Source organism: Vipera berus (genome assembly GCF_964194415.1).
Source record: "Vipera berus genome assembly, chromosome: 9".
NCBI lineage: Eukaryota > Metazoa > Chordata > Lepidosauria > Squamata > Viperidae > Vipera > Vipera berus.
The window spans coordinates 24,901,264-24,922,081 of NC_138212.1; the positions used below are offsets into that span (position 1 = coordinate 24,901,264).

At 49.2% G+C, this 20,818-nt stretch overlaps 2 protein-coding genes across 8 annotated transcripts; both read left to right on the forward strand.

Moving 5' to 3' along the window:
- Positions 1-2,203: 2,203 nt before the first annotated feature.
- CCDC28B (coiled-coil domain containing 28B) lies at positions 2,204-15,159 on the forward strand. 7 transcript variants are annotated; one of them, XM_081335369.1, is made up of 7 exons: positions 2,608-2,732; positions 4,011-4,132; positions 5,195-5,380; positions 6,602-6,771; positions 8,417-8,571; positions 9,866-9,888; positions 13,987-15,159. In XM_081335369.1, exons 3-7 carry the CDS (start codon positions 5,223-5,225, stop codon positions 14,039-14,041), a joined length of 561 nt encoding a protein of 186 aa, XP_081191495.1. In that variant the 5' UTR covers positions 2,608-2,732; positions 4,011-4,132; positions 5,195-5,222; the 3' UTR covers positions 14,042-15,159. The 7 variants fall into 7 exon arrangements, 6 of the variants coding, with proteins under 6 accessions (XP_081191496.1, XP_081191494.1, XP_081191495.1 ...); XM_081335370.1 differs by lacking the exons at positions 2,608-2,732; positions 4,011-4,132 and adding an exon at positions 2,204-2,550; XM_081335368.1 differs by lacking the exon at positions 4,011-4,132 and having other exon boundaries at positions 2,525-2,732.
- Positions 15,160-15,526: 367 nt separating this feature from the next.
- Positions 15,527-19,350, forward strand: IQCC (IQ motif containing C). Its single transcript, XM_081334584.1, has 5 exons — positions 15,527-15,763; positions 16,643-16,786; positions 17,805-18,120; positions 18,289-18,407; positions 18,793-19,350. The coding sequence occupies exons 1-5, from the start codon at positions 15,626-15,628 to the stop codon at positions 18,829-18,831; spliced, it is 756 nt and encodes a 251-aa protein (XP_081190710.1). The 5' UTR covers positions 15,527-15,625; the 3' UTR covers positions 18,832-19,350.
- The last annotated feature ends 1,468 nt before the right edge of the window (positions 19,351-20,818 follow it).

The following is a 20,818-nucleotide window of genomic DNA, read 5'->3' on the forward strand; positions in this document are numbered from 1 at the left end:
CCTGTTGTTTGTCTTCCTTTTTTATGTCACTCATTTTGATACTGTGAGAATTTGACACGCAGTGGATGTTTCCACCCCTCCTTTCAGGTCCTGCTACTACATGCTGCCTGGAAGGGAAGGGAGAGGAGGGGCTTTGCTCCTGGGAGGGATAAGCAAAAATGGCGGGAAGCTGTACAGGCCCAGCAGGGTCAGCCAAGGCCCAAAGGTCTCCCCAGCTAAAGAAACAGACATCTCTACGGGCAGCAGCGTTATAGGAAGATGTGGGAGGCAAATGATTGTTTTTGTCACAACAAGCAAAGGCATCTTATAATGAGAAAACAATGATAAATAAAGCCTGCAGTTTTACATGACTAAACGATTTAAGTTGATTGATGATATAACGCTGAATGATGCCAAAGCTGGAAATAATGAGAAAAACTGTTGGACCAAATGGCTTAGGTATAAACCAGAAGACAATCTTGTCATTTTCTGTCAAAGTGTTGATTTCTTCATTGCAACAAATAAATGTATTCTTCAAACCAAAATAATGCCTAGGTGCATGCTAGACAGAAATCAAACTGGCTGTATTGATACAAAGAGGTGGAAAAGTGCAGTTATAATAGCAAAAACATGGACTGGGTTGACGGGACAGATTGCAAACTGCTCGTGCAACTTCCCAATCAGACTAAAGCAAAAGAATAAAGATTACTACTTTCCACATTGCGCTCTCGAGCATATAAACACCATTTTCAAAGACAACTTCAGGAACCGCTTTGAGTTCTGAACTCATTGATGTGCAACCAGAGGAACCATGGAAGGGTATCAAATAATGTGAATGTGAAAATAGAGTGCTAAAGAGGAAGAAACAAGAATGGATGTCAGATGTCAGAACAAACTGGAAATGGTCAAGAAGAAAAAAAAGGCCAAAGCCAAACGACAAGACACAATATTACATCTGTAACGACACTGAAGGTAGAAGCAGACATGGAAAAAGGTCTTTCAAGAGATCTCTAACTCCAAGCTCACGTTGGTGTAGGAAAGGACACCGGTGGACGGACAGACGTGACTGAAAGATGGAAGCAGCGTATTGAAAAATAAATGCAGAAGAGATGGAGAGGTCCAGGTGGGTGGTGAGCACAAAATGGGAGTGATCAGAACCCAACACCACTGGCCTGAAAGTTTGCCTACCAGTAAAAAGGGAAAAGAAAAGAGCTAAAACACATCAAGGAAACCCTCAGAACTTGTAGCTATTCCAACTGGGCCTTCATCAGATCCAGAAGAGCCAGCAGGAGCATCTCCATAACAAAGAAGAAAACAACAAATGAAGCAATGTTGTTATTCCATACGGTGCAGAAATATCTGAAAAGCTCAGGAAGATTTTCAACCAACACAACATATGCTAGAATAGAATAGAATCTGGAAGGGACCTTGGAGGTCTTCGAGTCCAGCCCCCCAGTCAAGCAGGAGAACCTATACCATCTCAAACAAGTGACTGTCTAGCCTCTTTTTAAAAACCTCCAGTGATGGAGCGCCCACGATTTCTGGTGGCAAGCTGTTCCACTGGTTAATTGTCCTAACTGTCAGAAAGTTTCTCCTCAATTCCAGGTTGCTTCTCTCTTTGATCAGTTTCCAACCATTGTTTCTCCTCCTTCCCTCTGGTGCTTTGGTGAATAATGTGACCCCCCCTTCTTTGTGGCAGCCTCTCAAATACTGGAATATTGCTATCATGTCTCCCCTATTTCTTCTTTTCTTTAGACTAGCCAAACCCAAGTCCCGCAGCCGTTCTTCATGTTTTCCAGGCCTTTGATCATCTTAGTTGCTCTTCTCTGAATTTTAGACTATTTCGGACATGTGATGTGACACCCAGAAAAATACGGCATACTCCATTTAATCCTCCAGGGAAAGACTGAAGGCAAACGAGGTCCAGGCAGAAGAAGAACATTGTGGCTTCAAAATCTAAGGGACTGGTTTGGACAAAACTCAGCAGAACTTTTTAGTGCGGCTACTGATAAAAACAGGATCACCAATGCCCGATAATGGATATGGCACAAGAAGAAGAAGAAGAAGGCTGGTAGGGGATATCTACTTAGGCCAGGGGTAGGCAACCTTGGCTCTTTTATGACTTGTGGACTTCAACTCCCAGAATTCCTCAGCCAGGCACGCTGGCTGAGGAATTCTGGGAGTTGAAGTCCACAAGTCATAAAAGAGCCAAGGTTGCCTACCCCTGATTTAGGCGATAGAATTACAGCAGTCTTGCAGTCATCTGATTAGACCAGGCCAGATGGTGACCCATCATTCTGCATGCCACGGTTTTGCCGACTGGGGGATTCTGGGAGTAGAAGCCCACACATCGCAGAACTGCCAGGGATGAGAGCCGCGCCTCGTGCCAAGCGCAGGAGGCGCCCGGCGCCCCTTCAAGCCTTCGGCCGCGGAGGGCGGAGCAGAGGCGTGGCCGGCTCCGGATCCCACCGCCGGAGCCTCTCGCGTCCCGCGACGTCGCTGGGTGGGCGCCGCCCGCCGGCTGCCCGGGGATCGCCGGAGCCCACGAGAGCCGCCGGGACGCCTGGGCCGGTCGGCTGCGAGTCGGCGCGCCCGCGGCGAGGGCCGAAGGGCTCGGGCGGGAGGGCAGCCCGCCTTAGCCGGGCGGAGGGGCGTCGCGTCCGGCCCCAGCCCAGCCTGCGGCGCCGGCGGCGGCCCCTGGCGAGGGAGAGGCGGCAGCTCGCCGAGGGACTCGCAGGCTCGGCGCCGGAGAGGTTCCCTTTGTTATGCCGGGCGGCGGGGAGGGCCGCCTCCGCTCCAGACGCCCCGCCGGGCGGAGAGCCTCAGCCCGACGCGGCTCTGCCGGCGCCCGCCTGGCCGGCCTCGCGGGGAGCCCCGGGACAGGGCGGAGTCGCCGGGCGGAGGGCAGCAGGGAGGCCGGACTCCGCCTCTCGGACGGCCGGGAGAAGCGGCTGGAGGGGCAGAGCCGGCCGGGAGGGTGGCGCGCCGCTGGGCCCGGCCCTCGCCCTCCCGGGGAAGCCGGCGGGGCTGCGGGTCGCCCCTGACGGGGTCGCTGGTCTCCCCGGGCGCTTGGAGCCTCGGGACTCCTTCCGCGGACGGGGCCTCGGAGCTCCAGACGCCCGGCCGGGGAGGGGCCGCCGGCCCGGGGAGCAGCTGGGGGGTCTGGACGGGCGGGGAGCCGCGCCGGTTCCACGTCCACATTGCGGGGGGGGGGTGCGCCGCCCGTGGATTCCTCCGGGCCCCGGCCTTTCCACAGCGCCGCCCGCCCTCCTTTCTCTGCGGAAAGAAAAAGAACAAGGACGGGGGACAAACTGGAGAAGTCCGGGAAGGTGCAGGTGGGAGGCGAGGCTGCGAAAGAGATTTCTGACCTTCGCTGCTTCAGGGCAGGAGGGCTCGCGCCCCCCCGGAACGGTCCCTCCCCCGGCCCGCTCTCTTGCCGAGATGAAACGGGTTGCCTGAGCCCGTTAGCCGGGCGCGGCTTCCGAGCCTCCTGCGGGCTCTCCGAGGATACAGATCGAGACAGGAAGATCCTTTTATTACAATTTGAACGCTCTGACTAAAACGGATTGCTCTCATTCTAAGAGGGAACCCCGAGACCAGCTTTCGGTCCCTTTTATCAGAGAAAATGCAAGAGAAAAGTTGATTGGACAGGGCAAACCTAACCCCTCTTTTGCGTAGTCAATCAGTTACATAGAGTTAAACATATACATGTGACAACATGTATGTCCGTTTAAATGAGGTCCGACAAAATTTGCTTGGGCGTAAAATTTAAGATTTTAATGAGGAAACAAAGTCATAAATTTGTTTGGAGTTCACAGAGAGACAAACCAGATATACTGGAGAGAAACCAGGCAAACTCCAGACATCCCATCCTATTCTGATCTGGGGAATAAAGACAGGTTTTTGTCTTGAAGTTTAGAAATGTTACCATCAATATCATTTAAAGGGAGAGAAAATAAGTCAAATGAAAATTCAAAATAACTTAAGTTAGCAAGTACAGCAATACTACAAAGTCAATGTTGGTACTACAGAATCCATCCTGTGTGCATCAGCCCAAAACGTGAACCACTGTATCCAAGTCCTGGCTGTCGCTGGTGAGAAAAAGCCTCAGATTTAGGTGTCCTGCTGCCCTGGAGAAATGATTAGGACGGAGGTAAAAAAAGCAATTTAACCTGCCATGCAAACTCTTCCAGCCGTGTTTGCCACATGCCCCCCCCCCACAAAATTCTATAAAGGGAGGTGGCTGGAGCCAGTCTTAAGGCTCGCTTCAATGAGATGGGCTGGATATAAATTTAATAAATAAGGCTCCCCAATTTCATTCCAAACTTTGCAAACAACACCTGTTCCTTCCAAAATGATGCTCCATGGCGTTTAACCTGATTGAATCCCTATTAACTGGGTTTAAGGGACAAATTCAGACAAAAATTATGGTCTGCAAGTTAAGAAGGCTGGGCTAATAATCCATTGCCTAAGTTTGATTATGCTTCAGTTGGTAATAAAAAATCTTCAACTCCTTGAGGCGCTATTACTGTGCACATGAGGAGCTAACAGGTCACAAAATAATTGGCTGCTCTGTTTTTGTCACCTTTCCCCCCCTCAGTTTCTCTCTTGCAAAAGGGTCAGGGTTGTTTTTCCATACCTGCCAGCTAGAGCATAATTGGCCAGAGATGTCTGTCTGTGTGTGTGTGTAAGAGAGAGACTTCCTTAAGTTGTTTAAGTACCTCCATGTCCTGCTGTTTTCTCCAGTCAGCATTAACATGGGTGGACTTCCCTCTTTGTTTCAAATGTTATTAAAATTTATTATATGATAAAAATACAAAAAGAAGCAAAAGTTAGAGAAGGGATAAAAGAGGTGAAAAGAAAAAGACAAAAACGTAGTGACTTTTCCCGACTTTTTTCAGTGCAGTAAGACAAGAAAAAAAAATTGCATCCTCAATCTTTTGCTTTAAATTTCTAAATATTTCAAACCATTTCAATAACCACAAAGTCATTCTAGTCATCAAAACCTAAAATCAAAGTTTCAGTATTTTCATTTTTTTGCAAAAAGTCCAGAAGCGGTTTCCAGCGTGGACTTTCCAGGCATTATTTCTAGTCCTCCTTGTCCTTCTGTGCCTGTGAGGCCTTCTCCTCAAGTATGGGATTCGGTGCAGGACTTTCCAAAGTCACTGGTAACGTTTGCTTGGCCTCCTCCATCTTGCTTGCTCTCCTCTTGCAGGTGGGGTGGTTGAGAGGGAGACCCCACGATGGAGGAGAGGAAGAAGAAGAGCCCCAAGGCTCACCTCGGCCAGCCGGGCCCCGCAAGCGCGCTGCGCAAGCTGCCTGTCCCGGCCAGCAAGAGTGCCTCTTTCTCGCTGGGGACGCCGCACCTCCCATCTCCGAGGCCAAGAGCCAAGTTTAAGAGGTCAGCACGAGGACGGGGCAGAGCGGGCCTCTGAGGGCAAGGCCTGAGGGCGCCAGGGCAGGCCAGGTGCTCGGGCAGGGCTGGCATTCTGGCAGCACTTTCAGGTAGGGCAGGCGGGACCCGAGTCTCACAAGGATGGAAGATTTGTTTATTTTCTGTTGCCGCTCCAGCCCTTGTCAGAAGCTGTCTCAGAGCATCATGAAGCGTTTGAACCAACCCTGGGAAATAAAAATTATAACAAAAGGCAACAGGAAAAAGCACTTGACTATTAACAAAGCAATAATAAGAAATAGTGTTAGAAATATTTCTACTGGGGGCAGCCTGTGGCAGGAATCTGAGCTTAGAAACGTAGCAGAATCAGAGCTGGGATGAAACTTCAGAGTTGTGACGAAACCAATAAAAAACGGCTCCTGTCCTGCCATTAAGAAAACTTCACCGTCATGCTGATAAGGAGACGACCTTGAGGAGACTTTATTTATTAAACAGAGAGCTGAACCCACATGTATCCTTCCTCACAAAAATGTTTACGATACCCGAAGGAGCTCAGTTCGCTTTTTAAACGGTTTTGTGACTCGCGCTTGAGTTCTTGGCTTAGTGATAGGGACACCAGCATAGTTTGCTTTGGATCTCATTGAGCAATCCGCGGTTAGAAATCTCATCCTGTAGTTGTGGGTTTGAGTCAAGGGTCTTTGATGGGGCCCCTCAGCTCAGTTAAGGTAGTTCTTTCACATCCTCCTTGCGTTGTACAACCGCAATTCAGTAAAAGAAATACGGCCGGTCGGGTCCAGCCCTCTTCACACAGCTTGTACTTAGTTATCAAGCTAGCTTCCTTTCTGAGTTTGCACAGTGGAGTTAACCGAAAGTCACAAAAAGCGACTCGTGGTTATAACCAGCCAAGCCTAGGTTTGTGCAAATGCAGGTACATAAGTATGTGGAGGGACCACCGCATCGATGGTGCAGGGTTGCGGGAGAGCAGGTGGGAAGCCAGCCAGCAGTACAAAGCAGCCCATCGGAAGGTGTTTAAAGGGCTGCCAAGATGCTAGTCCTTGCAGATTGCCCTCCAGGCAGTGCCAAAGCCTGTTCTGCAGGGGAGGAGAGCTGCTGTGCCAGGTGGCCGGACGCTTGGCCAATCTTGGGGCAGAGCCTGCTTTTCTTTTGGAGGCTGGCTGGTTTCCTGCCACCGTTGCCCCAGATGTCACCTCTCCTTGTTTTCTGTTGCAGAGCAAGCAAGGAGGCGTCACGAGTCCCACAGCTTGGGGGCAATGCGGGCTCCGTGGTGGGCACCCCCCTGCAGCATTCCTTCCTGACCGACGTCTCTGATGTGTATGAGATGGAAGGGGGTCTCCTTAACCTGCTGAATGATTTCCACTCAGGGAAGCTTCAAGCTTTCGGTAACGTCTTTAATGCTGGGATGTCTCTAGACTGTATTATGCTGGGCAGAGAGAGTTGAGGCGAGTTCAAATCCTGGGTTATCATTTATCTCTGGATAATCCTTAATCCTACTTTCATTTATTCATGAGATCATAATTTTTACTCTGCGCTTTTTGATGAAAAAGCCTTCTGCCTCGCTTAGTGCAGCAACCACAGCCCTTGCATTACAATCTCAGTGACAGAGCACACAAGCAAAAAAAAAGGAACAGGACAGTAGAGAAGAAAAACAAATTTGGGCGCCTGCTTTTAGAAGTATAGTTCAAGATAGCTGGTCAAGAAAGGCTCTTAGCCATTTGTGGAGTCAGAGATGAATGAAATGGATAATTAATTGGGGTTTCTCCCCCTCCTTAGTTCCTCCCCTACTGATTCTCTTGTCTCTCTTATGTTGCATCTTGCGCCTGCTTGTCAGTCCCTGGCCACCGCTGCCCACATCCTTGGCTAGAAGCATTTCTGTCTCAAAGGGCTCCGTCATTAAGTCATTAACCCGGAGGTTGTCCTCTCTTTCCAGCAATTCTCTTGCTGCAACAATTAACATTCCTCACACTTGACAGGGATAGAAAAATTGTCCCAGTATCAGCTCATTTGATTTTCCCCAGAAGATGTGGCAGAGAAGCTTTGCTTAGCAACTTAATGTGTGGATTAATTAGATATGTACATGTACATAAGCTCCACTTATGGGGTGTGTGTGTGTGAAATTTCAGTAGTGCAAGGTTTATGTTCCTTTGATACGTTGGTTTTGGGCTTCTAAGGCAGCATTTCCAGCCCTTGGCAATCATGCTGGCAGGGAATTCAGAGTTAAAATCCACACATTTTCAAGCTGCCAAGGTTGAGAATCACAGTTCTAAGGATTTCAATTATAGATATAGTTTGAGTTTTTACTAGCTGTGATGCTTTTGATTTGGAAGAAATTATAATGATCTGTTTAACACACCATGCCTGGTCTGGAGATGATTGTTGAGTTGGGTAGGACTATCATACTGTTAGCCATCAATGCAGGCAGATCCGTTAGCCCACAGATACCTTGCCCAAATCGAACCCAAGCTAGAAAAGTAGATTAAAATGTCTTCATTATGTACACAAGTAAGGAGAGGCACCTCACCCAAGAGAGGAGAGGAGCAGCTTAGAAAATAGAAAATCACTTTATATACAGTTCAAACCCATTGGGTCTGGAACAAGTTCTTTCATTGGTTAGCATGATTTGACACATCTCTGATGTAGCACACACGTCTTTAGTATATTAGGATGTAATATCTCATAGCATCCCGTAACAACATTAGTATGATTTTGTTAATGCGCATCCTCATATTCAGGAGGTTTTAGATTATAATGAGGCGTGGAGAAGATTGCAAGTAACTATAGTTCAAGTCAGCCTCCCCGACAGGTTTTGAACCAGTTCTCTTACCAGGCTGTACAGAGCTTTCTTTGTTCCTTCCGGGACCAGAAACATTAATCAAAGAAGCTTCTAGTTGCTGGAAAGATTAATTAGTGTTGCTGCTGCTGCCATTAATTCCTTTTTGGTAAGGCCAGCAGAGTCAACCTTTTCTTCCCCCCCCCCCTGTTTGGCTCACCTTTGCTCTGCACCCCTGTCCTGGTCTGGGCCTGCAGGCAGAGAGTGTTCTTTTGAGCAGCTGGAGCACGTCCGGGAGATGCAGGAGAAACTCGCCCGCCTACACTTCAGCCTGGATGTCTACGTGGAGGAACTTGTGGAAGATCAAAAGAAAACTGTGGCTGACAGGAATCTGGACCAGCTGCTGACCAACGTGAGTGTCCCAAGCAGTTGCCTTCTTCTAGAAGAGAGGTGGATCCCCAGAAGGTGGATTCCCAGGATGGGGGGGGGCATTCCAGAGGAGGAAGAGGCAGTCCAGATATCCTTTGTGAGAGAAAGAGGGTGAAGACAGCCCCTCCCTAACCGTTCCCAGAGCATTTGGTAGATGCCGATGGCTTGCAGAGTCCTCAGTCTGGCAAGATTCCGTCCACAGGCGTGAAGCAATAAAGAACTCAGCCTGGGAGAATTGCCACATGTCGTTCTTGGTTTTGGACTTGACATCAATCCTGCTAGACTCAGGTCTCTGCTATCTGCGTCCACCATGTAATTTGAGAACTCTTAGGGAGGGGCTGTCTTCGCTCTCTTTCCCTCACACAGGATATCCGGGCTGAGGTGCCTCTTCCTCCTCTGGGATGGAACCCTCCCTCCTGGGGACCCACCTCCTCGCTTCCTCCCATCACATCCCTAGACTGAAGTGGGCTTGGCATTTTGCCATTTAGGAAGGACACAACCCACCAAAACATAAAGTGGGGTTCCCTGTTGCATGGATCCAGCAGCTAGGGATGAAATGGTGGTGGTGGGGACATTGCAGGCGAGGCTGGATGGCTGGATGGAGGGATGGACCCCCCCTCCTCCCCGCCCATGTGAGAGGAGTGCAATCTGCAATGAAATGAAGCTAGAGTTCGAATGGCTCCCTTTGAGGCAGGGCAGGAGAAGGCAGGGATTGCCAAAGACGATGCTCTGCGTTCGTGTCCTTGGCCAGAAGAAGTGGAATGCAGTGAGGCTGACTGGGTTCCCACAACATGCTGAACGTACCCCAGGTTAGCCTTGCCAAGGATGTGGGGCTTAGAGTGGCCCTCTGGAAGGGTCCTTCTCTGGGCCCGGAGAGGGAGAGGGAGCGAAATGGGCACTGAGATGAGGTGGGGGGAGGCTGCATCTCCTCTCCAGTTAACTCTGGCTACTCCAAACCCAGCCTGGCTATCACAGACCTTTACCTTCTTTCTGTAAGGACCTACCTCATCGAAGCCTCCCAAGGAAGCAGAACTCTTGAAACAAGTGTTGCATTAAAAGGAACTTTCATTAGGGGCCAGTGACAGCAGGGAAAACAAGGCGAGGTCTGAGGAAAAACACGCCCAAGCTCTTTGCCTGTCTCCCCCATTGGAAGGATGGTTGGGCAGCTTTCCCAATGCCTGCCCCTGCCTCTGGCATTGGACAAGGCCTCTTCTGGGTCTGGGCCTCTTGCATATGTTCACAATGCTTTTTTTTGCTTTTTTCATTTGTTTTTGTAGCTGGAAGAACTCAGCAATTCCATGTATCCTTTTTTTAGGGCCCAATGTGGTTTTCCTGACAAATTGATTCGGGGGGGGGGCAGGAGAGGAAAAGGGATGTGAATGGGGTGCTGTTTCAGAGAAGAAGGAGTGCATCAGAGGTGGAAGAACATGGGGACCTATGGGGACGTAATGCACAGGTGTCTATGGGGATGGTGACATCTTGTGTATGGGACTTCATCATGCTTTGTCCTGGACGCCTAACTCCAAGTGATAGCCAATCTCTTGTCTGCAGTTAAGATAATGCTATATCTCTGCCATTGGATCACTTGTGCAAAGTACAGGCTGTCCTTGACCTACCAGCCTAATGAAGCCTGGGAATTTGCATATATCATGAAGGTCATAGGTTGAGACCGTATGTAAGGACCCGCTTCAAAACCTCATCCCAAGAAAGCAGGACTCTTGCAACAGATTCATCCCAAAAGGAACTTTTATTAGGAGAAGCTGACAGCAGGCATAGAAGGCAGGATCTGAGGGCTTCCCACTCAAATCAATAGGTTAAAGGAGCCTCAAGCAAACCCCACCCCAATAGTTCATCAGTTCAAATGAGCCAATCCCCAGGTGTTATGTCCTCTATGGGAACGGAGCTGATAACAGAGTCCGTTCCCATGCCTGTGAAGACGTTGTTGGGTCTTCGCACCTTTCTCTTCCGCAGAGAGAGAGAGAAGCCAGATGGTGGTAGGCACATTCCTTTCTCACCCCAGGTTGACATCAAGGGAGAAACAGTTCAAAGAGCAAGCAGATAGAAAAGGGAGAGGATACGTTGTAGCTAAGCAAAGGAGAAATAATGCATTCCATAGGGCCTAATACCCCCTCCCCCTCAGGAGAAGGATACAACCCACAGAAAGAAGCTGGAAAGGGACAGAACCAACCCCCCCAACAAGAAAATGGGTTCTGACACTCCTGATTTTAGATTTTTTGAAGCAGTCGCTAAGATTCTGTGAATGTTAAGAGAACCCTTTCTCACAGACTGGTGCTTACTTCTGTTTTCCAGTAAAAATCACCATAAATCATGGTCAAATGACCCTGCAAATGGCCATAAATACAAGCTGGTTGCTGAGCATCCAAAATGCAATTGTGTGTCTGCAGGTAGGGACACGACCAATGGAGCTCCGAATCTGGGTTTTAAGTATCTTTTTCGAGGCCCTGGTATCTTTGAACGGTTGCTATGCAATCAGTCCTAAATTGGGGGCTACTTGTATTACAAGTGAGCCCGTTTCTCCCATCACCACCACCCTCATTGCGTCCGCAGATAATCGCCCGGCCGCCCTATTTAGAGTGGTCCGCTCCCTTTTAAGTCAAGAAACGGGAGAGGACCCCCTACATAGACGGGCTGAGGAATTTAGTAAATATCTGGTGGACAAAACTGCTCAGATTCGGGCTGGTCTGGACTCTGACTGGGCAGTATCTAACGAGAGGAAAACGATGAAGTTGGCCGAGTACATTTGGGAATAGTTCGATCCTGTGACTCCGGATGAAGTGGACAAGATCATGGGGAAATTAAGTGCTGCCACATGTTTGTTGGACCCGTGTCCCTCCTGGCTAGTCTATGCATCTCGGGAGGTTACACGAGGCTGGCTCCTAGCAGTTATCAATGCCTCACTGAGTGAAGGGTACTTCCCTGCTGCCTTGAAAGAGGCGGTGGTAAGGCCCCTCCTCAAGAAACCGGCACTGGACCCAGCTGTTTTAAACAACTTCCGTCCTTGCGAAGGTCGTTGAGAGCGTGGTGGCACGACAGCTCCCTTTGAACCTGGAGGAAGCTGAATATCTAGATCCGTACCAATCGGGTTTCAGACCAGAGAGACGGCATTGGTCGCGCTGGTGAATGATCTCTGGCGGGCCCGAGATAGAGGTTATTCCTCTGTCCTGGTCCTATTAGATCTATCAGTGGCTTTTGATACCATCGACCATGGTATCTTACTGCGTCGTCTTGAGGGGCTGGGAGTGGGAGGCACCGTTCTGCGGTGGTTCTCCTCCTACCTCTCGGACCGTTCGCAGACGGTGTTGGCAGGAGGGCAGAAGTCGAGCCCTAGGCCTCTTAATTGTGGAGTCCCTCAGGGTTCGGTGCTCTCGCCCCTCCTGTTCAACATCTATATGAAGCCGCTGGGAGAGATCATCCGTAGCTTCGGGGTGAAATATCATCAATATGCTGATGATACCCAGCTATTCATCTCCACCCCGAACCAACCCAGTGATGCCCTCGATATGATGTCCCGTTGTCTGGAAGCGGTACAGATTTGGATGGGAGAAAACAGGCTTCGACTCAACCTGGCCAAGACTGAGTGGCTGTACATACCGTCATCTCGTTTAGTCCAAGAGGTTCCATCTCTGACTATAGGAGGAGAGATGTTACCTCCCATTGATAGAGCACGCAATCTGGGCGTCCTCCTAGATTCACGACTCAGTTTTGAAGATCACATTGGAGCCGTGGCTAGGGGGGCATTTGCACAGATTCGTCTTATATACCAATTGCGCCCCTTTTTGGACCGAGATGCCCTACGTACAGTCACCCACGCACTCGTTACCTCCGGTATAGATTACTGTAATGCTCTCTACATGGGGCTGCCCTTGAAGACCACCCGGAGGCTTCAGCTGGTGCAGAATGCAGCTGCACGGGTTGTGATGGGAGCTCCCCGATACTCCCATATTACACCCCTCCTGTGTGAGCTGCATTGGCTACCAGTTGCCCTCCGGGTGAGATTTAAGGTGCTGGTACTTACCTTTAAAGCCCTACATGGCTTAGGTCCGGGATACTTGCAGGACCATCTGCTGCCGGGAACAAATTCCCATCGTCCAGTACGCTCACACAGAGAAGGCCTCCTCAGGGTACCGTCAGCTAGGCAATATCGGCTGGCGACCCCCAGGGGGAGGGCCTTCTCTGTGGGAGCGCCAACCCTATGGAATCAGCTCCCCCCTGAGCTTCGGATGGCCCAAAACCTCCAATCCTTTCGCCGCGGCCTCAAAACACACCTGTTCCACCAGGCTGACCTAGACTGACAGGCATTTTAATTAATTTATATTTAGTATTTTTAATTCATTTTTTAAATTCTCTAATTTTAATTTACTGCACTGATGTTCTCAATTTCATTTTTATCTTGATTTCTGTACTTATTATATGTTTTGTTGTTAGCCGCCCTGAGTCCTTCGGGAGATAGGGCGGGATATAAATCCCATCAATAAATAAATAAATAAATCAACAACCTGGGGACAAAAAGGCTGATTTAACTTAGAAGTTTGGTTAACAACATAGCAATCCAGGAGAAAATGGCTCTGGGTGGCTTGTGCATGGTGTGAAACCACCCAATTGTGATGAGGGCCAACCTGGTTTAAAGGTGCTAAATTTTGCGCCTTGGATAAATCCCCATTTAGCCATGAAGCTCACAGACTGATATTGGTGTGCGAACATTCCTTGAGCCACATCTGTGTTGCATGGTCCTCCCAAATCCAAGCCAGCAGCCTTATCTTGCCTGTCTTTCCAAGTAGATGGTGTGGGTGTGGATGTACATTTCCAGGTTCCTCAATGTTAATGTTACATGCTGCAGATTTAGTACAGAGCTGCAGTCTAAACTAAGTCAGCATGGCTGATGTTCATAATAATATTATGTTTCATAGGATGAACCAATGGCAGAGATGTCCCTGGGTGGATGGAGGCTATAAAAGTCAAGATCATCATTTCTCAACCTTGGCAACTTTAAGAGGGTGGATGTCAACTCCCAGAATTCCCCAGTCAGAAGTGCACCCATCTTAAAGTTCCAAGATTGAGAAACACTAGCAAAGACAAGGACTGCAGCTGCATGATTGGAGCCTTGGCTTTTTGTTTACACGTATATTGCATCTGTAAAAAAAGGGGTGGAAGGTTGTGGCTGCCATCTTGGCTTTTTTCGCCCCCTGAGGAGATGCAACTTTGCATCGTGATTAGCCAGGATTCCTTGCTGTTGGTCATTTGGACTGAGACCAACAGGAGCTGAAGTCCAAAAGGTCAGGAAGGCAGCTGGTCTACCCAGGCTGTAAAAGTTCAGAGAAAGGGCCAGGAGAAATGGCTGTTCGACTCCTACTACTTATTTCTTAACCCTTCACCTTAGACAAAAGCTTCACTTGGCTGAAAATCCTGATGTGGAAGAAGCACCCAACACCTAGAAAAGCCATTGGGAAGGGCCAGGCTGTCCCCCTTGTGGCCCTTCTGAATAGGCCTCGAGAAGGATGTCTGGCAGGCAACTGCATCTGAATTGTGTTTGTTGAAAGGTTAGGGGCTGCCAGATGGAAAGAGGCAGACACACGCAAGCAGGAGGCAGAAAGCGCAAGGGACAAAAGCCTGTTCTGCATGGCTACTGAACAGAAAAAGAAGCAAGGAAGGCAAAGGAGAGGGACGGGGCCAGGATGCTGATCCTCCACGTTGGAGCCCCGAGTCGAGCTGAGAGACCCTCTTTTGCTTAGTGTGGCAAGAGCAGAAGGCTTCTGGTTTCCTTCCCCTTGCAGTCTTGCTCCAGGTTCCATAATGGACAAACCTCTCTGGAAATTTCTGATGAGCAGCAGACGTAACACCAATGGCGGCCCTTTGTTCTCGCTCCTCCTGCTGTGTGAGCTGGGCACCTCTCATTTTAAATAGTTTTGTTTTTATAATGCTGCACGAGTTTGATCTCCTGCATCCTGTGCCTACTCTGCACATGGCATTAGTCTGAGAGCTATGTATTATTCTTTCCTAAGAACACAGTTAGTATATTAGGGGCACGACAATTGCTTTGGGGAGAGTTTGGAAAAAGCCCCCATTATTCATGATAATCCTTTTACGGTATGTTCCTCCTTTTCCACTTGGATCTACAGCTGTGGGGGACAGATGAATTCTGACAGCATCGAACGTGAAGGCGACTGGGGAACCTTTGTGCTGAGAGGGTTCCTGAGAACATGAACTATCCCTGCACCCACCCACTCCTCTAGTCTCCCTGGCTGGGGACTGCAGAAGAAGCAGGCTGAGCCGCTTGGTTTGCCTGTCACAGGCTGTCAAATCAGGAAAGCCCCTTTGGCCGGAGCCACCACAAAACCAGAGATGGAGAGACCTTCTGCGCAGCAGTGGGGAAGTAGGGAATTCTGTCCTGAAAACTACTTGGATCTACAATTCCAGAGAGAAGAGCCCTGCGTTAACTTGAGTTCCCTCCCAACTGCGGACTCTGGTTCGTGTCAGCCAGCAGTGCCATCAATGTGGTGTTGAGAGTGTTAAGCCACGACCCTGAATCACTGACATAAAATAAAAACAGGTTTGAAATTACACTCTCTGTTTTTGGTTACTTTTATAATTTTATTGAACAGGAGGGTGCTGCTCATTCTGAGACTTCCGTGAAGAACGGGTGTGGACTTCCATCTCCCAGAATTCTTGAGCCAGCCATGATAGACATCAACCTCCAAAATTTCTAAGACAGCTTTAGCAGCGGCGTTTGATCCTTTCTCTGCTTTTATGGGCTGGGGTCGTCGACGGTGGTGGTGGGAGGGCGGGGGGGGGCGTTGCTGGCGGGGCAATTCTGGCGGTTGAAATCCACCCACTTTACAGCCGCCGAGCGTCGCGGAGTGAAGACGTCAGATGCGGCCGAGCGGAGACCGGAAGTGGGTGTCGCACACCTGGCTGGGAGGATCGCTCCCTCAAGCGCCCCCGTTTTAGCCCGAGGAACCTGGCCAATCGGCGTGGGGGCCGGGCACACAATCTTTGTGTGGACACCCCCCCCGCTGGGAATGATGGGACCTGGAACTCAGCGCAGCTGGAGAGCGGACCGAGCGGGTCGCCCTCCGCTGACGTCACCGGGGGACGCGGCCGCCGAGGCGGGCGGGAGGATGCGGGAGGCGGCGGCGGCGGCGGCGGCGCGGTTGCAGGTGGGCGGCGCGGCCGAGCGGCGGAAAGCGGGGCCGGGGTCGGTGGGCCGCCTCAGGCGTCGAGAGGGAGGAACGCGGGCCGGGAAGGAGCCTGGGGGCTGCCCTTGCCCGGGAGGCTCGGAGAGCAGCGCCCGCCCCTTGGGGGGTCTCCTGCCCTCCCCCGCGTCGCCCTGGAGAGGGAAATCTGGGGAGGAGTCACAGTCAGTCCTCGACTTAATAACCACTCGTTTAGTGGCCGAAGGTGCAACACCACGGAAAAAGTCACTTATGACCGTTTTTCACAGTTAGGACGGCTACGGCACTCCCGCGGTCACGTGACGGAAACCCAGTCGCTTGGCAACTAAGGTGATCACATGATCCCCTTGACCTGACCAGCGAAGTGTGTGTGTCTGTGGGGGGTGTGGTTTCACATAAAAGCCCTCTTACTAGCTTAACAGCTGCAGTGGTTCACTTAAGGAGGGTGGCAGGAAAAGTTGTAAAACGGGGCAGAACTCATTGACTTGCTTAGTGGAGATTTGGGGCTCAGTTCTGATTGTAAGTCGAGGACTGCTTGTAGTAGAAAGGGTGAGAGGTTAAAAGGTTCAGATAAATGTCAAAGGGTTCTGGGCTCCCCTCGTCTTCCTTCCTCGCCTTCAGTGTTTAAGATTTGGACCTGGGAATTCGAATGGGCACAAGTAAGCGCTGACTTCCTCCTTGCCCTCGCCCCCCCCTGAAATGGCTGGACGAACAAGATGTAAGGGAGAAAAATCACCTGTTAAACTTCTCCCTATCAAATCCTGCATTACTGGAGAAACTCAATCTGTGCTGCCTTGTTATATGATAGCATTGGTCACTTCTGTCCAGCTGTGACTGTGCTTTTAACGGTTTGTTCCCTTTTAGGCTGTTGTCAGGGGTTATTTGATCAGGAAAAGGCTTCAAAGCCTAAGGAGTAAGTATGAGAGCATCGTCAAGGAAATTGAAGGGGACTTGGATGGGGTCCAGTGGACTGGCCAACTCTTCCCAAGACCGGAGTTTCTCTCAAAGGTATGACTGTTGATAGGTTCAGCTCTTAGCAAAAGTGGCAGTATTGATCCTTGTTTGTTGAACTCTTCCAGAGGGGAATTAAAGGCTTAGTGGTTAAGACATCAGCTAGAAACCAGAAGGCTGTGAGTTCTATTTCTATTTTAAGCATGAAACCATCTCGATCAGCTTGGTGGCCCAGCTGTGGGGGAGGGGGCTGGCGTGCACATGCCCACGACTTGCACAAGCGGTGGGCTGGGGCACATGTACCATGCACCCATAGCTCGACTGTGCACCAACCCATGGCCCAGGGTTGCAGACCGCTATTTTTCAGTCTAATAGACTGCCTTTTTAAAATGCACTATAATCTGCATTTGACACAATATAAAAATGAAAAAGCTCATTAGAACTTGAAGATTGGGCTAGAAATAACCCAGTATTTGTTTTTACAAATAGCCCATTTGTTTCTACAGCGGGTATGTTGCTGTTATTGTAATGTCTAATAGGAAAGCTTGAATTTAGCCAAGTAAAGAGGAATTCAAGTCTCCCCAGCCTTGGTCATCATCTTAAACTCTGTGTTTCCCACTGCTTTTACTCAAGTCATGCAGTTATTCTGAATTAGAATAGGAGAGCGTGCACTGTGAGAGTGAAACAATTATATATTCTCTGAGGCTAAGTTTATTTAATATGCTGGTCCTTAAACCCAGGTTAATGGAATACAATTGCTATGTTCATATTATATCTGATACTCAAATAAAACCATGTTATGGCTTAAGGAGGTTATTGTCTTCATGCAACATGTTTGTTGTTACAGAACTAACAGTCTGGTGGCATTCGGTATATCCATTTGTATATCATATAAATATTTGCTTTTTGTTTGATGTGCAATAGGATGTGCAACGTTCTGTACAACACAGATCTGCACATTCAACTGGAAAGTGTCTTGCTCTGTACATAATAACCGTTCCCTTTTTAAAGGTAATCATCTTTATTATTGTTTTGTTTTATATTGATGAACTTTATTTTTATATTTTATTTACAGTCTGCCCAGAAATCAATAAAGGAATTCAACAGAGAAGAGGTTAAAGTTGACAGGCCACCAAAACAGGATGCACAATATTATCAAGAGTCTAAGCCAATGTCTGATTTTGAGATGCAGTTTCCAAGCCGACTTCTGGCTGAGGAGGCAGCTGAACCCAAGATCGATGAGGTAGGAGAGAGTCTGGAGCAAGCCGTAGATGCTCACCTCGGGAATGTCTGCAGCCTTCCAGGAGAGAACGAGGAAGGGGAGCCCAGCAATGCCTCGTCTGACTGGAGCAGCACAATTCTGGGGACAGAGTCTCCCCGGATGAGCCAAGGTAAGATGAGCGCTGGAGGAACCCTGGCTTTGGTAAACGGATAGCATCCCTGGATAGCATCAATCGTCATTGCCTGCGTGTGCATGCGTATGAATAGGACGGCTGCCTTGCTCGGCTGGAGGAGAGAGGGCATCTTGTTTCTGACTGCCTTGTTCTTTTCTTCTCCAGAGTTTCACTTCCCCAAAGCACCAGAGGTGCCCAGAGGGATGCCTGGTCTGCAGAACTACCGCAAGCACCTGGCCATGGAACTGCTCTGGCTGCAGCAGGCCATTGCCAGCCGTAAGAATGTAAGGATGCTGCCTTTGGCTCGCTTGCTGGTCTTTTGTCTTGGGGAGCAGCCATAACCCAAATGCCGGCTGGTCTGGCACAGTTCTGTGATCACCACTTCTTCTGTAAGCTGATAGGTGCCGTGGGGGGAGAGGTAGTTCAGCATTGTCCTGGGCTTGGGCAAAAGCAGGTGGCCCTGGCAGGATTCCCTTGGGGTATGGAAGAGCGTGCGTCTTTACAATTCAGAACTGTACTGCATTGGACAGGGGTTAAAACCACGAAGGAAAGGGTTTGTGGTCTCTGGAATACAGGGATTCATTTTATTAGGATAGCTGCAGCAGTTGATGTAGATTTCGTCTACTTTCATTTCTTTCATTTCCTTTTTATTACTGTCATCCCTCATAGTATTTGATCCTGAAACAGAGATTGGGGAACCCAGCTTGAGAGCTCACCGGAAAGGCGCCTGTGATCTTTTCTCCCTGAACTGGAAGCTCACACGTTCACCTGCTACCTGCAGAAAGGAAGCAGGTGGCTGCAGGCAAGGCGTCCGCCCTGTTTCCTTTGAGAGGCCACATCCTGAAGTCGCCATTGAGACTTACGAAAGTAGCTGTGAAAAGTGGAGACTGCAGAAGCTTTTCACGGTTGGCAGATTTTGGAATTGCAGTTGCGGAAGTTCCTTTGGTGGAGCAGCGACAGAACGTCAGGTCTGCAAAGAACTCGCAAAGCTACTAGTGAAAGCTGTTGCCTGCGTGGGGCCCCCTTTCCCTGTCAGTTGCACTAGAGGAGCTTTGACCAGAAAGTTTTCAATTCCTGGACATTATTTTTTCCCCTTTGCATCTGCTTTTTGTGGCTACTGACTGCTTGATTATTCTTAAAGTCTTTACTGTGCGGTTGTTTTTGCTGCTTTGTTGGCTTGTTTTTTTAAATTTGTATGCTATTATTAAATTATGAAATTTTGGCCTGTGACTGTAAAATTAGGCAGTATTCCACATTTTTCAACTGTGGTAGGCAGTATGAACCTGACAGAGGTACTACAAGCATTTCTCAACTTATCACAATTGGGGTCAGTCCCGTTGTTAAGCAAGACAGTTGTTAAATGAGTCAAGCCTGATCTTAAGACCTTTTTGCCATGGTGGTTAAATTACTCACTGCAGTTATTAAGTGAGTCAGGTGGTTGTTGAGGAAATCCAGCTTCGCCTGTTGACTGCTTGTTAGAAAGTGGCAGTTTTACTGCGGGGCATTCTGGGAGTTGAAGTCCAGATATCTTAAAAGATGCTGAGGTTGAGAAACGTTGCTCTAAATCAGGGGTAGGCAACCTCGGCTCTTTTATGACTCATGGACTTCAACTCCCAGAATTCCTGAGCCAGCTTGGCTGGCTCAGGAATTCTGGGAGTTGAAGTCCATGAGTCATAAAAGAGCCGAGGTTGCCTACCCCTGCTCTAAATTAAGGCAGTAGCAATATGGTAGTGTGATTTTTAGCCAAAGACCCTCAGGTTGGGCTACATTAGTTCAACAAAAGACAGCCCTGCAAGCTTGAACACTAAAAGACAGAACACAAAAGAAGGCATTTAAAGAGAGAAGCTCTTCAAATAGAACTAGCATTAGAGCCAGGAATAATAACTTCTCTGGCAGGACTAGTCAGTCCCATAATCTTTAGTTTTCTAAGGGGATTTGGGAAATTTCAGGAAGTGCAATGAATATATTGAACGGTGGGGGCCTGTGACTTTGTTATACTGATAGTTCTTATTTCCTTCCGAATCCACTTGTCTGTTTCACACTATCTGGAAAACAGATTTGCATTTTATGTGAGCTGCTCACCACAACCTCAGAGTCATTTTGTGGCTCTTGCATTTCCACCCTGGTGGCAGCATCTGAAGGGGGGATATAAGGCCATTCATCACGCCTGGGTGGGATGTGAAAAGTCCACTGACAGCGGAAAATGCTCCACTCTGGGTTGAGGGGTTTATCACATTTTTCGCCAAAGGGGTTTCCCTTAAGCCCCAGCACGTGCACTGGATGGAGCTGAGGCAGAACAGTAGAGAGGAGCAAGTGACTTGTCTTTGTAGTCCCATCTTCACTACGGCACGTCCTCTGATCTCATGGTTAGAGGAGCTGGCATCTGCCTCCAGGAGTCTGAAAGAAATGCCAGTTGTGCGCCTGTCGATGGGTGTCCTGCTCTCATTCTAGAAAGAGGCTGTGCATACCTCCACAAAAGAGGTGCTTCTGCCACAGACACACCCGAGTCTTTCGCCAAACGGAGGACACTCCCTCTCTCTTTTTCCTTGTTGAACCGGTACCATGGAAACGGCATAGTTCTCCTCTTAGAAGGCTGCCTGGCACACTCAAGTGTGGTGCTTTTTGGCTGCAGAAGCCCGCAAGGTGCCCCTCCGCCCTCTGCCAGGGGTCTTTCTCAGACAAGTAGCCTGGGGTC

Bases quoted from the DNA above. Each gene is read 5' to 3' on its own strand.
- CCDC28B (XM_081335370.1), top strand. From the start codon at position 5,223: ATGGAGGAGAGGAAGAAGAAGAGCCCCAAGGCTCACCTCGGCCAGCCG. The intron at 5,381-6,601 runs GTCAGCACGAGG...TTTCTGTTGCAG, and splicing joins CCAAGAGCCAAGTTTAAGAG to AGCAAGCAAGGAGGCGTCAC. The intron at 8,572-9,865 runs GTGAGTGTCCCA...TTGTTTTTGTAG, and splicing joins TGGACCAGCTGCTGACCAAC to CTGGAAGAACTCAGCAATTC.
- IQCC (XM_081334584.1), top strand. From the start codon at position 15,626: ATGATGGGACCTGGAACTCAGCGCAGCTGGAGAGCGGACCGAGCGGGT. The intron at 15,764-16,642 runs GTGGGCGGCGCG...GTTCCCTTTTAG, and splicing joins CGGCGGCGGCGCGGTTGCAG to GCTGTTGTCAGGGGTTATTT. The intron at 18,408-18,792 runs GTAAGGATGCTG...CATCCCTCATAG, and splicing joins CCATTGCCAGCCGTAAGAAT to TATTTGATCCTGAAACAGAG.